Source organism: Dendropsophus ebraccatus, chromosome 1 (genome assembly GCF_027789765.1).
Source record: "Dendropsophus ebraccatus isolate aDenEbr1 chromosome 1, aDenEbr1.pat, whole genome shotgun sequence".
Classification (NCBI taxonomy): Eukaryota; Metazoa; Chordata; class Amphibia; order Anura; family Hylidae; genus Dendropsophus; species Dendropsophus ebraccatus.
The window spans coordinates 142,171,242-142,184,282 of NC_091454.1; the positions used below are offsets into that span (position 1 = coordinate 142,171,242).

Below are 13,041 nucleotides of genomic sequence, written 5' to 3' on the forward strand. Positions count from 1 at the left end.
TTGTAGCTTAGATTTAGTCGTGGCTAGTTCATCCTCCACTAACCGTAGACGCTCTTCTAATTCATGTATGATGAGAAATGTCTCCCTGTATAGCAGATAGTGAGGTCATTATAGTGGCTTCCAAGGAAGCAGTAATGTCTGGTATTATTATTTTGGCCACTTCTATGGCTAGTGATTTACAGGAAGTAGACAGTCCAGGAATAAAAGATTCAGTGTTGGGGTCATTTGTGACCATTTCAGAAGAAGCAGGAGGTGAATGATTTATATTTGTGTCTCCTGTGGTGATGTGCTGCGCTGCTGTGTGAGGAGACACAGACATCTTGGATTTTGTTTTCTCCCTCTGTGGGAGAGGTATAGAGGAAGAGGGGGCTCTGTGTTGCTTCCCAGCGCCCTGCTGTTGTTTATCCATGTCCCTAACGGGTAGAGGAGTATGTCAGGTGCTCTGGTATTTACCGTGGTAACGGGTAACAGCTGGGAGCCGAGTCTATAGCGAGTTACTATGGGAGCTCCTTCACAGTGCTGCCATCCTGTGTGCGCTGGAACTGGAAGTCAGTACTATTTCTTTTAACTGAAATTTAGAGCATGATGTTTTGAGAGCAAAAAATGTCCCAAAATGCCAAAAATAAATAAATACAATAATAAATATAATAATGATAATATATGAACTATACATAAAGAAAATTGCCATTCATGATTCAAATGGTTAAACATTCATGTGTATGGGGAAGACAGGAGAGATAACTGTCGTCTGACAGTTCTTGAAGGCCTTTAGGGTCCTTTTACACACACAGATATCTGACAGATTATCTGATAGATTTTAGAAGGCAAAGCTAGAAATGGATTTAAAAAGAGGAGAAATCTCAGTCTTGACCTGTTCTCTGTTTTTTGTTCATTCCTGGCTTTGGCTTCAAAAATCTGTCAGATAATCTGTCTAATATTTGTATGTAAAGGGACCCTTAAACGGGGCGATGTTGAGGAGCAAACGAGCGCTGTTAGTGCTCACTTGCTCATTGTTCCCGGTTGCTGCTGGCGCTATTACATGCGTCAGCAGCGAGCGGGTAAAAGCCAGGGGGCTGCCTGGGTGATCCCTAGATCGTCCAGGCAGCCCACAAAAGATAGCAGCGATTTTGTGCTGCCACTCCTATTACAGAGAGCGACGGCAGCAGATCACTGCTATCTAAGTCGTTTTTCTTTCAACATGACAGACAACGATCAGCCAACATCGTTCATGTCGGCTGATCGTTGTCTTCTAGTAAACAAGACGATTATTGGCCGATATCTGTCAAATACCGCCGATCGTTTCGTGTAATAGGGCCTTTATACCAGTGTGTCTTGGTCTGCTGTGATAACCACCACCCACAGAGCGACCTAGTAGTGAGAACCAGCTCTTTATAGGAGATGGTTAAAGGGTGAAAACCTAGGGGCCACTTAAGGGCCTTTTACACAGGCTGATAATTGGCTACAAGCGTTGCTAGAAATGGTCCTGCGATAATTGGCCCATGTAATCAATGAGGCCCACCAATCAAGTGAGGACAGGGGAACACCTGATTCTCGGCTGATGCCCCTTGATAAAGTGGTCATCTGCGAAACGCGCGTCGGGGTGTGCCAGGGGAACAACAATATGGGTAAGACATGATAACTTATGCTATTTGTTTATGATACGTGACTTTTTGGGTCTGGCGGCAATCTTATGTGTGATGTTTACAGGTTCCATCTGTGTCTAGTGACTTGTTAGTATATGCACTTATGCACTTATAAATACAGAATTACTGGGACCTCTGCTTTTTGAACTGTTAGTTATCTGATGCCCTTTTAGTGTCACAATACATTCATGTATGCAATATATTTTTCAAGTAGTTTTATGACCCATATTTATTCTGATCCCCGGGACCAATGTACTGTTATCATTTTTTCCCCTCATTTTTTTGTGTATGATATTTCTGCTTTATATGATTTTATTAATAAAGTAATTTTTGAGTTAAGGAAAGTAAGCTCAAGTGGTGCTTTTTGGTAAATTCAGGTCTTAAGAGCAGGCGTTTGAATTTATTGCTGTCAGACACACATTGTTCTGTGTAAACAGCGGATGTGACCCCGATACAATAAAAGAAAACTGAAAGCACAAATATGTATATATCTGTGCTGTTAGTTTAAAGATCACAAACAGCAGTGTATACTTACATCCGAGCTGCTTGTGATCGAGCACATCTCCTCTAGGCTGGCCACCATCTGTATTTTCAGGCCTCACCTCCTGCAGAATGATTTACAGCCAGAGGAGGCATAGACTTCTGCTTGTGATCTTCAAACTGACAGCACAGATATAGGGATTATTTGCACAGTCTAGGCCCCTTGATTTGTTGCGCCAAAATGAGGGCCAATCTCGTTAATCAGCACTCGTTTCTGTAAAAATCTCTGTGTTAAAGGACCAACAACACCCTCAAGAGTGGCCCAAAGCCAAACTGATTGGGTAGCACAGCAGTCACTGGGTGCAGTGTCAAAGCCTGAGGGCAAATTGAATATGGAGGAACCATTCATTTTTCTTTATTATAGGACATTGCAACAATATTTTGTCTCATTTTGGGAAGTGTCAAGCAAGATTATTCAGTGTTTACCTTGTATGTGAGGGTAACGTCATTCTTTGCTTACAAGGTTTCTCATGATATGTGCCTTGGGTGTTCCAAAGTATTTCCTGCCTTTGTCTGCCTTTGTTGGGATTTTGTCAAGTCTTGGGATTTTAATCAAAGTAAATAATTTGTTCTCTTGTCTGTATCGCTTTTGCTCCCATTTACTGCTGCAAGAATTACATGTTTCTAAAATGTGGTCACTGTTTCTGCATATGAAACAAAATGATACATTTAACGTAATGAATATTGTGTGGCTCCAAATAAGAGGCTGCACTGCAGATCTGAGCTCAGTAATTAAATCCATCATAGCTAATTATGGGGCAACAAACAGCCAAAGGTTTCTCATAGAATACACTGCTGCATTCTCCAGACCTGCAAGGTGCTTTGACTCCTATGCTATGGACATAATCACTGTAATGACAGGTCAGTGCAGATTATAAGGAGCTACTAGTCTGCCCAGAACACAATAGGATCAATGTAACCATTGCAGAAGAAAGCAACAGTCCCATTATATGTAAATTACTGATAGTAGCACTACGTATACCCTGGCAAAAACTAAACTATGGATGTGACGTACAACCTGATCTATATACACAGTGTAAATGTTTTCAGCAGGGTTTTTTAATACTATAAGTTCAATATTCTTATAATATAGAGAAAACTAAGTTTTAGCTGAACCTGGCAAAAGCGTCATTAACCCTTTCTGTTCACCTTGCTTTCTGTTCTTCACAAGATTTTTGTTGCTATTTTTATTAGGTATGCGCACGCAGAGTATACAAGTAATGCTAACAGGCTGGTGTCATTTAAAGCGTTTGAGGAAAAACAGATGTTAGCTGGAAATATTGACATTTTCTTTACTTTTTTTACAAAGTCAATACTAAGGGGGGTATTATTATTACACGGAGGGGAACATGGGAGCCATCATTATTAAGAGGGGCATTGTTAAGTGGAGAGCAATATGGGGGCATCAATGCTATAGGGATATTATTAATACTTTAAGAGCAATAAAGGGGTAAACTAATGGTGGTTTTACACGGAGCGATAATTCGCCCGATCGCAAGATTAACGATTTTGAATAACCAATGTTTTTTTTATAACGATCAGCGTTTAGACGGAACAATACATCGTACGGAAAAATCGTTATGCGATCGCTTAAGCCTATCTCACACATAGGTAAAATCGTTGAAAGAATGTTTACACGGAACGACCTACGAATTTTTTGTGAATGATCAACGACGATTTGAGAACATGTTGAAAGATCAAAATGAACCATTTCTCGCTCATCGCTTTATTGTTCTCTGCGTTTACACGTACGATTATATTTGAATTCGATCGTTATCGTGCAAATTCGAACGATAAATCGTTCCGCGTAAAACCACCATAAGGGGAGTATTATTAATAAGTGAAGAGCAATATAGGGAATTAACACTAAGGGGGCATTATTATATGGGCAGAAATATGGGGAGAACCATTGTTACTAATAGGGCAATATTACTATGTTGGGGGCAATAAAGGTGACATCATTACTGAGTGGGGACACTAATGCCACATTCACACAATATGGCTATGTTTACACGTCAAAAATATTGAAAAGGTGGCTGATTTTGCTATTTAAAAAATGTCCTCTTTTGCCGCAATTTAACTGACTGCAATGGCAATGCATTAAAGTCAATGGAAAGACGGACTTCCAATGCACACAATGTATTGAATAACGGACGTTTTTACCGCGGACATAGTAACATAGTAAATAAGGTTGAAAGAAGACAAGAGTCCATCAGGGTTAACCTAGGGAAATCCTACCTTGTTGATCCAGGGAAGGCAAAAACCCCTTTGAGGCAGATGACAATTGCCCCATCACAGGGAGAAAACTCCCTCCCGACCCCAATGGCAACCAGAACAATCCCTGGATCAATGTATCACCAGAAATCTAATGCCCATAACTTGCAATATTATATTGTTCAAGAAAAGCATCCAGGCCATCCTTAAACTTATTTAATGAATAGGCCATGACAACATCATGTGGCAGAGAGTTCCACAGTCTTACTGCTCGTACAGTCAAGAACCCCCGTTGATGCTGATGATGAAATCTTCTTTCCTCTAGACGTAGAGGATGCCCCCTTGTCATGGTTACAGACCTAGGAGTAAAAAGACCACTACAAAGATCTCTGTACTGTCCATTCATATATTTGTACATTGTAATCAGATCGCCCCTAAGACGTCTTTTTTCTAGCGTAAATAACCCCAAGCTGGATAACCTGTCCTGGTACTGTAACCCACCCATTCCCTTAATGACCTTTGGTGCCCTCCTCTGCACCCGCTCTAGTTCAGCTGTGTCCTTCTTATATACCGGTGCCCAAAACTGTACACAGTATTCCATGTGTGGTCTGACTACAAAGATCTCTGTATTGTCCATTCATATATTTGTACATTGTAATCAGATCGCCCCTAAGACGTCTTTTTTCTAGCGTAAATAACCCCAAGCTTGATAACCTGTCCTGGTACTGTAACCCACCCATTCCCTTAATGACCTTTGTCGCCCTCCTCTGCACCCGCTCCAGTTCAGCTGTGTCCTTCTTATATACCGGTGCCCAAAACTGTACACAGTATTCCATGTGTGGTCTGACCAGTGATTTATAAAGGGGCAAAACTATGTTTTCATCTTTAGCATCTATACCTCTTTTGATGCATCCCATTATTTTATGAGCCTTGGCAGCTGCTGCCTGGCACTGATCACTAAAGTTGAGTTTACTGTCTACCAATACCCCCAGGTCCTTTTCGGAAGTAGTTTTACCCAGTGTTTTATTATTTAGCACATAACTGTACTTATTATTTCTATGGCCCAAGTGCATAACCTTACATTTACCCATATTAAGGCTATGTTCACACTACGTATCTTTCCGGACATAGTGCGAACCGCGAATATACGCACATAGTTTTGAGGTTGATGCGTTCGCTTGAAAGTATACGATATACGCCCGCACAGTGCACACTACGTATGAGCTTACGGCCGGATCGTATACGGCGGCGTGAAAAATTAACAAGACCATTGTTTGAGGACGGAAATGTTCCAACTCACGGCCGTGGATTTCCATGCGGTCCCGTACGAAGTACTTATTTCAGCCAAATTGAACTTGATTTTTAGATCCAAAAGGTTCTGTGTGTTTTATTGGGCTGGGCGAAGATTTCCAAGTAAATTACCTGTTTCAGATCGCTTCGAATCAAGCTAGGGAAGCATAACTCTACTACGGACTCATACGTAGTGTGAACATAGCCTAAACATGATTTGCCATTTCACCGCCCAAGCCTCTAGCTTCTCCAAATCCCTCTGTAATATGATATTATCCTCCTCTGTACTGATTACTCTACCCAGTTTAGTATCATCTGCAAAAATTGGGATTTTACTCTGTAGCCCCTCTACAAGATCATTAATAAAAATATTAAAAAGAAGTGGAGCCAACACTGACCCCTGTGGTACCCCACTAGTAACTAAAACCCAATCTGAATATGTTCCATCAATGACCCCCCTCTGTTTTCTATCACACAACGTTTTCCCCAAGTCCCAGCACTGGCGGAACTACCGCCGTAGCGGCTGCTACGGGGCCCCGCCGCATCAGGGGCCCGTGACGCGGGCCCCTGGAGCATACATATCCTGCAGCACCCGGCGGCTGAGCATGCCTCCCGGGTGCTGTACCCGGGGGCCGGTCCCGTGCTCCTCCCGACCCGGAGACTCCTTTCCCCAACCATAGGGAAAAGGAGTCACTGGGCCAGGAGGAGCACGGGACCGGTCCACAGCGCTCCTGTCACCCCCTGTCTGATGCGCGGCTGCCGTCTGATGCCGCGTCCTAGCCCCGGCAGCGCGCGTATCATAGAGTTCTGTGTGGGCTTGTGCTGCGGTTCGACTTCCGGCACAGAGACGTGTGCCGGAAGTCGCGGCCACAGGCCCACACAGAACTCTATGATACGCGCGCTGCCGGGGCTAGGACGCGGCATCAGACGGCAGCCGCGCATCAGACAGGGGGTGACAGGAAAAAGGCTCGACGGGGGAGCGTGTTGTTAGGTGAGTTTTTTTCTTTTTTTTTAAACTTGCTTTCCTCGGAAGGGGGCATCTATAAGGAAGGGGGGGGGGGGAGAGAAGGGGGCATCTATAAGGAAGGGGGGGAGAGAAGGGGGCATCTATAAGGAAGGGGGGGGGAAGAGGAGGGGGCATCTATAAGGAAGGGGGGGGGGAGAGAAGGGGGCATCTATAAGGAAGGGGGGGAGAGAAGGGGGCATCTATAAGGAAGGGGGCATCTATAAGGAAGGGGGGGAGAAGAGGAGGGGGCATCTATAAGGAAGGGGGGAGAAGGGAAGGGGGCATCTATAAGGAAGGGGGGGGAGAAGAGGAGGGGGCATCTATAAGGAAGGGGGGGGAGAGAAGGGGGCATCTATAAGGAAGGGGGCATCTATAAGGGAGGGGGGGGGGAGAAGAGGAGGGGGTATCTATAAAGAAGGGGGGGGGAGAGAAGGGGGCATCTATAAGGAAGGGGGGGAGAAGAGAAGGGGGCATCTATAAGGAAGGGGGGGGGAAGAGGAGGGGGCATCTATAAGGAAGGGGGCATCTATAAGGAAGGGGGGGAGAAGAGGAGGGGGCATCTATAAGGAAGGGGGGGGGAGAGAAGGGGGCATCTATAAGGAAGGGGGGGGAGAGAAGGGGGAATCTATAAGGAAGGGGGCATCTATAAAGAAGGGGGGGAGAAGAGGAGGGGGCATCTATAAAGAAGGGGGGGGGAGAAGGGGGCATCTATAAGGAAGGGGGGGAGAAGAGAAGGGGGCATCTATAAGGAAGGGTGGGGGAAGAGGAGGGGGCATCTATAAGGAAGGGGGGAGAAGAGAAGGGCGTATCTATAAGGAAGGGGGGGGAAGAGAGGGGGCATCTATAAGGATGGGGGGGAGAGAAGGGGGCATCTATATGGAAGGGGGGGAAGAGAAGGGGGCATCTATAAGGAAGGGGGGGAGAAGAGAAGGGGGCATCTATAAGGAAACGGGGGGAGAGAAGGGGGCATCTATAAGGAAGGGGGCATCTATAAGGAAGGGGGGAGAAGAGAAGGGGGCATCTATAAGGAATGGGGGGAGAAGAGAAGGGGGCGTCTATAAGGAAGGGGGGGAGGGGGACATCTATAAGGAAGGGGGGAGAGGGGGGCATCTATAAGGGAGGGGGGAGAGGGGGACCGTCTATAAGGGAGGGGGGAGAGGGGGACCGTCTATAAGGAAGGGGGGGAGGGGGACATCTATAAGGGGGGGGGAGAGAGGGCCATCTATAAGGGGGGGACACCATAGGGGGAGAGCAGGCCATCTATAAGGGGAGAACATAGGGGGAGAGGGGGACAACATAGGGGGAGAGGGGGATATAAACGTACAACATTGGGGGAGAGGGGAACATCTATAAGGGGACAATAAAGGGGGAAAGGGGGCCATCTATAAGGGGACAATATAGGGGAAGAGGGGGCCATCTATAGGGGGGGCAACATAGGGGACCATCTATAAGGGGACAACATGGGGGGCATCTATAAGGGGGACAGCGGGGGGGGGGGGCAACATAAGGAAGCTATCTATAAGGAGGGGCGACAGAGAGGAGGGCCATATACTAAAATGGGATCACATAGAGTCAGCCTGCCCACTAAATGTGGGTGTAAAGGGGCCAATACAGATGTGCAGTTGGTCGAGATGGTGATGGTGAGTGTGGAGCCTAATATGTCTGTCTGGCAGATTCTGTGGATTCGTGGCCCGGAAAGGTTCTCATAACGGCCCAGGACAGATGGAAAAGAAAATGAAAAGGGAAGAACTCCGATCAGAGAAGACGTCTCCTGTAAGTCACCTGATGTAACTGCACTGTAATTTTTATGGTGTACAGAACCTGTGTAGAGCTGAGTGTGTTGATGGCATAGTGGTCGGTCAGAGGAGGGGGGCCCCAATCAAAAGTTTGCTATGGGGCCCAGCCATTTCTAGTTACGCCCCTGAGTCCCAGCATCTTTATTTTGTAGACCAACCTTTCATGCGGCACAGTATCAAATGCCTTTGAAAAGTCCAGATACACAACATCCACAGCCTCCCCCAGGTCCAGTCTATAACTGACCTCTTCATAGAATCCGATCAGATTAGTCTGACAGGACCGATCCCTCATAAATTTATGCTGGTGCTGCGTCATAAGATTATTTTCATTAAGATACTCCAGTATAGCATCTCTTACAAACCCCTCAAATACTTTACCCACTATAGATGTTAGACTTGCGGGCCTATAATTTCCAGGATCACTCTTTGACCCCTTTTTGAATATTGGTACCACATTAGCTATGCGCCAGTCCTGTGGAACAATCCCTGTCGTAATAGAATCTTTAAATATTAGGAATAACGGTCTGTCTAACACAGTATTTAATTCTTGCAAAACTCTAAGATGGATACCTTCTGGGCCCGGTGACTTGGTGTTGTGTTAGGCAGGTGAGATTTATGTGAGGATTTACATTATCCCTAGTCATGTCGTCTGTTATGGGATTCTCTTCTGTGAATACAGTAGAGAAGAATGTATATAATAGATTGGCCTTTTCCTCTTCCCCCTCCACCATTACACCCAGATTACACCCATTACACCCAGGTTTTAAATTGACACTGTCAACCCCTTTGTGCATTCAAACTTCTCTACACAGGTGTAAAGGGTAAATTTAGCGTTTTTCATACCTTATTTCATATCATACGTCATGGTGCTTGTTCAAGTAAAAAGTGTCCTTTTATCAACTGCAGATTGTATTAAGTGGGCGTGGCCTCTCGACATTAGCACCACTTAGCCCCGCCCACAACGGCATTAATGACCCCGCCCCCTTGACGCCCATTGGTTGTTCCAATGGCCGGCAAAAGGGCGGGGCCAACTGTGGTGTTGTGGGCGGGGCTAAGTAGTGCTAATGCCGCGAGGCCACGACCACTTAACACAATCTGCAGTTATAAGTCTGCAGTTTAAGTCTTTTGTTGTTTATATAGGTGAAGAACATTTTGGGATTTGTTTTACTTTCTGTTGCTATTTTTGCTTCTTTTATTTGCTTTTTACATATTCTATTCTTCAGTCTATAGTTGCTCAATGCTTCCCCACTACCTTCTTGTTTTAGTAGTCTGAATGCTTGTTTCTTATCATTTATTGCACCCCTTACAGCTGAACTTAACCACATTGGATTTCTCTTATTTCTACTACTTTTATTCCGATATGGTATGTGTCGTTCACATGATTTACCCAGGATGCTCTTAAATATGTCCTATTTCTCTTGTGTACTTTTATTTCTGAAGGCATTGTCCCAGTCTATGTCCCCAAGGTCCTCTCTTAGTTTTTGGAAATTAGCCTTCCTGAAATTTTATGTTTTTGTAGCCCCTCTACTAATAATTTCATTGAAGGATAATTAAAAAACTATGTTATGGTCACTATTACCTAAGTGACCCCCCACCACTATTTTTGATATTCTGTCTGGCCTATTGGTTAACATTAGGTCCAGGAGTGCCCCCCCCCCCCTCTTGTTGGTTCCTGTACTAGTTGGGAAAGGTAATTATCTTTTACTATTTCCAAAAACCCGCTTCCCTTCCTGGAGCTGCCGGTTTCTGCTTTCCAGTTTATATTTGGGTAATTAAAGTCCCCCATAATAATGACTTCCCCCTGCTTCGCTGCCGCATCTATTTGTCTTATAAGTAGATTTTCTGATTCTTCCACTATACTTGGAGGTTTATAACTCACTCCTATAAGAATTTTATTATTCTTCATCCCTCCCCTTATTTCTACCAAAAGAGACTCCACATTATTATACTTATATCCTCCCGCAGAATGGGCTTAAGGCAGGATTTAACATATATACAGACCCCTCCCCCTTTCCTATTTTACGGTCATTTCTGAATAGACTATAACCCTGGATATTAACAGCCCAGTCATAGCTCTCCTCCAGCCATGTCTCGCTTATTCCCACTATATCATATTTCTCTTCAACCATTATGAGTTCTAATTCCTCAGCTTTATTAACGAGGTTTTGAGCATTAGTATACATACATTTAATATGTTTGTCCATATTTCCTTTCCTCTTGTCACTAGTGACTGTTCTATCCCCTCCCGCCGCTCCACCCCCAGTTCCATAATCTAGGCCCAGCTCTCCGTCTACTCTGTCTTCACTTACTATATTGTAGTAGCCCTCCCCCCCTGGTCCCTAGTGTAAACACTCCTCCAACCTCTTAGCCATCTTCTCCCCCAGCACGGCTGCACTCTCCCCATTGAGATGCAGCCCGTCCCTACCGCAGAGCCTGTAACCGACCGAGAAGTCGGCCCAGTTCTCCATGAACCCAAATCCCTCTACCCTACACCAGCTCTTGAGCCACTTATTTACCTCCATAATCTCCCGCTGTCTCTCAGGTGTGGCTTGTGGTACAGGTAATATTTCGGAAAATATCACCTCAAAATAACGAACATGATAATTATTTTTGAACGTCTTTTGCAAACAGCGGACATTTTTTATTAATTGTTCCCTCATACTTTTTCTTTTCTCACCGTTCTTTCTCCATTTTTACTATTAAATTCAATGGACTTTTTAATTAAGACACACCCAGTGAGTCCAATTAGACCACCTAAACTAGAATAATGTACAAACACCAGTGATTGTGTGGTATTCCACCACGGGTTTTGCTATTGGTTACACCCTTCGCAAAAGCCTGTACTTTTTGTGTCAGTAGGTGATGAAGTAGTGTTTAAGTTTCGCCACCATATGTACACTACCGTTCAAAAGTTTGGAGTCACGATTCCTGTTACTTTAAAGTGGAGAGTTGATTGTGACGGGAGGAGCATGAGGCGGACCTAGGAAGCGCCTCCGCTGGCGGATCTCCGCGGCACGTGTCATGATGCCTGGTTCTGTGGCTCAATAGAACTTGCCCTCCGCTCACCTGTTGGGCTGGCCGAGATTCAGATTAAGGGGAACGAGAAAGCAGCCGGAGCTAGGAATACCCCGAGCCAGTGAGAGAGGCTCGGAGTTTCCCAGGATGTGACATGCTGACCCTACCCTTACCGGCAGATGTGGGAGCGTCCCCGGGAGAGCGTGGTCTGAACGGAGGTATCCTGCGGCGGCTCTCAAGCTGGTGAGAGAAGCCTGAGTGTGTGAAGCCCCTAAACAGAGGATCTCTGCACTCCCGGTGTGCTAGTCGAGCCCCTAACGTGGTCTGGGTGAGACGAGAGCCCCTTTTCCGAGGATTCACGGTCTGATGCAGACCAGCCTACAATGGCGCTCGGGTGGGTGAGAGAAGCCTGACCGCTAAGAGGGACTCCTGGTTCTCAAGTCTGGAGTGGGAGCCGACCAAGGAAGTGTGTCGCTGAAAGCCAGTTTGTCTGACCCCCGCTCCTATTTGCAGGACGGCCGTCTTTTCAGTTACTCCGGTTACCCTCCGCGCAGGGTTTTTTTCCTTTTTTTTTTTTTTTTTTTCTCTTTTTCTTTTTCCTCTTTTTATAGAAGATGGTGAGAATCTTAACTTGGAACATTAGAGGGATGGGGGAGAGGAGTAAGAGGGTTGCTATAATGAATGTTCTGAAGAACTATCAGCCGTGTATAGTTGGCCTACTTGAGACCCATTTGACCGAGGATACAGTGGGCACAGCGCATAAGGTGTGGTGGGGGTCACAATACCATGCATGTTACTCTAACTACTCAAGAGGTGTGTCAGTATTGATCCATAGGAAAATAAGATGGGATTTACTGGATCAGAAAATAGATAAAGAAGGGAGATACATTCTCTTACACTGTCGGGTTGAGTATTTTGAATGCATTTTAGCTTTCGTATATATTCCCCCTCCATTAACCCGGCAGTGTTGGAGATACTGTTTGCGTATGCTAATAAGAAAGATGGCGGCCCGTTGTTGGTCACTGGGGACTTTAACGCAGTTCTGTGTGAACATAAGGATCAAGTGCGTATGGTTTCCCCTAAAAAAGGAATTGGTCACTCCCCCCTCCCTTTAATTCTCGGGGAGCTGGGACTGACCGATATATGGTGTGAGAGGAACCCTGAGATGCAAAAATTTTCTTGTTGGAATAGGTCCAGCAACACTCAGTCCAGGATAGATATGGCCTTAGTAAATGCACATATGATAAGGTGGGTTAACTCGGTAAATTACTTATCACGATGTTTATCAGATCACACCCCACTATTAGTGGAGCTAGATTCACATAGAAGCAACACACAGCGAAGTTATGAATTAAATTCTCACTGGTTAGACTTAATAGAAAATAGTCACATAATAGAAGCAGAGATAAAGGATATTTGGAGGTTAAATATAGGCACTGCACCATTAGGAATAGTATGGGACACAATTAAAGCTGTTATTAGAGGGAAATATAGGGGAATCATACAGAGTAAAAAAAACAATTTAGGGTGAAAGAGG

The 13,041-nt window shown here is 45.1% G+C and overlaps 1 protein-coding gene across 1 annotated transcript in view; it reads left to right on the forward strand.

The window, feature by feature from the left end:
- Positions 1-462: 462 nt before the first annotated feature.
- Positions 463-13,041, forward strand: part of CA12 (carbonic anhydrase 12) — a 56,962-nt gene continuing 44,383 nt past the window's right edge. Inside the window, exon 1 of the mRNA XM_069980629.1 lies at positions 463-548. Coding sequence (XP_069836730.1) covers positions 500-548 — 49 coding nt within the window. The 5' untranslated portion in view covers positions 463-499. The remainder of the gene's footprint in view (positions 549-13,041) is intronic.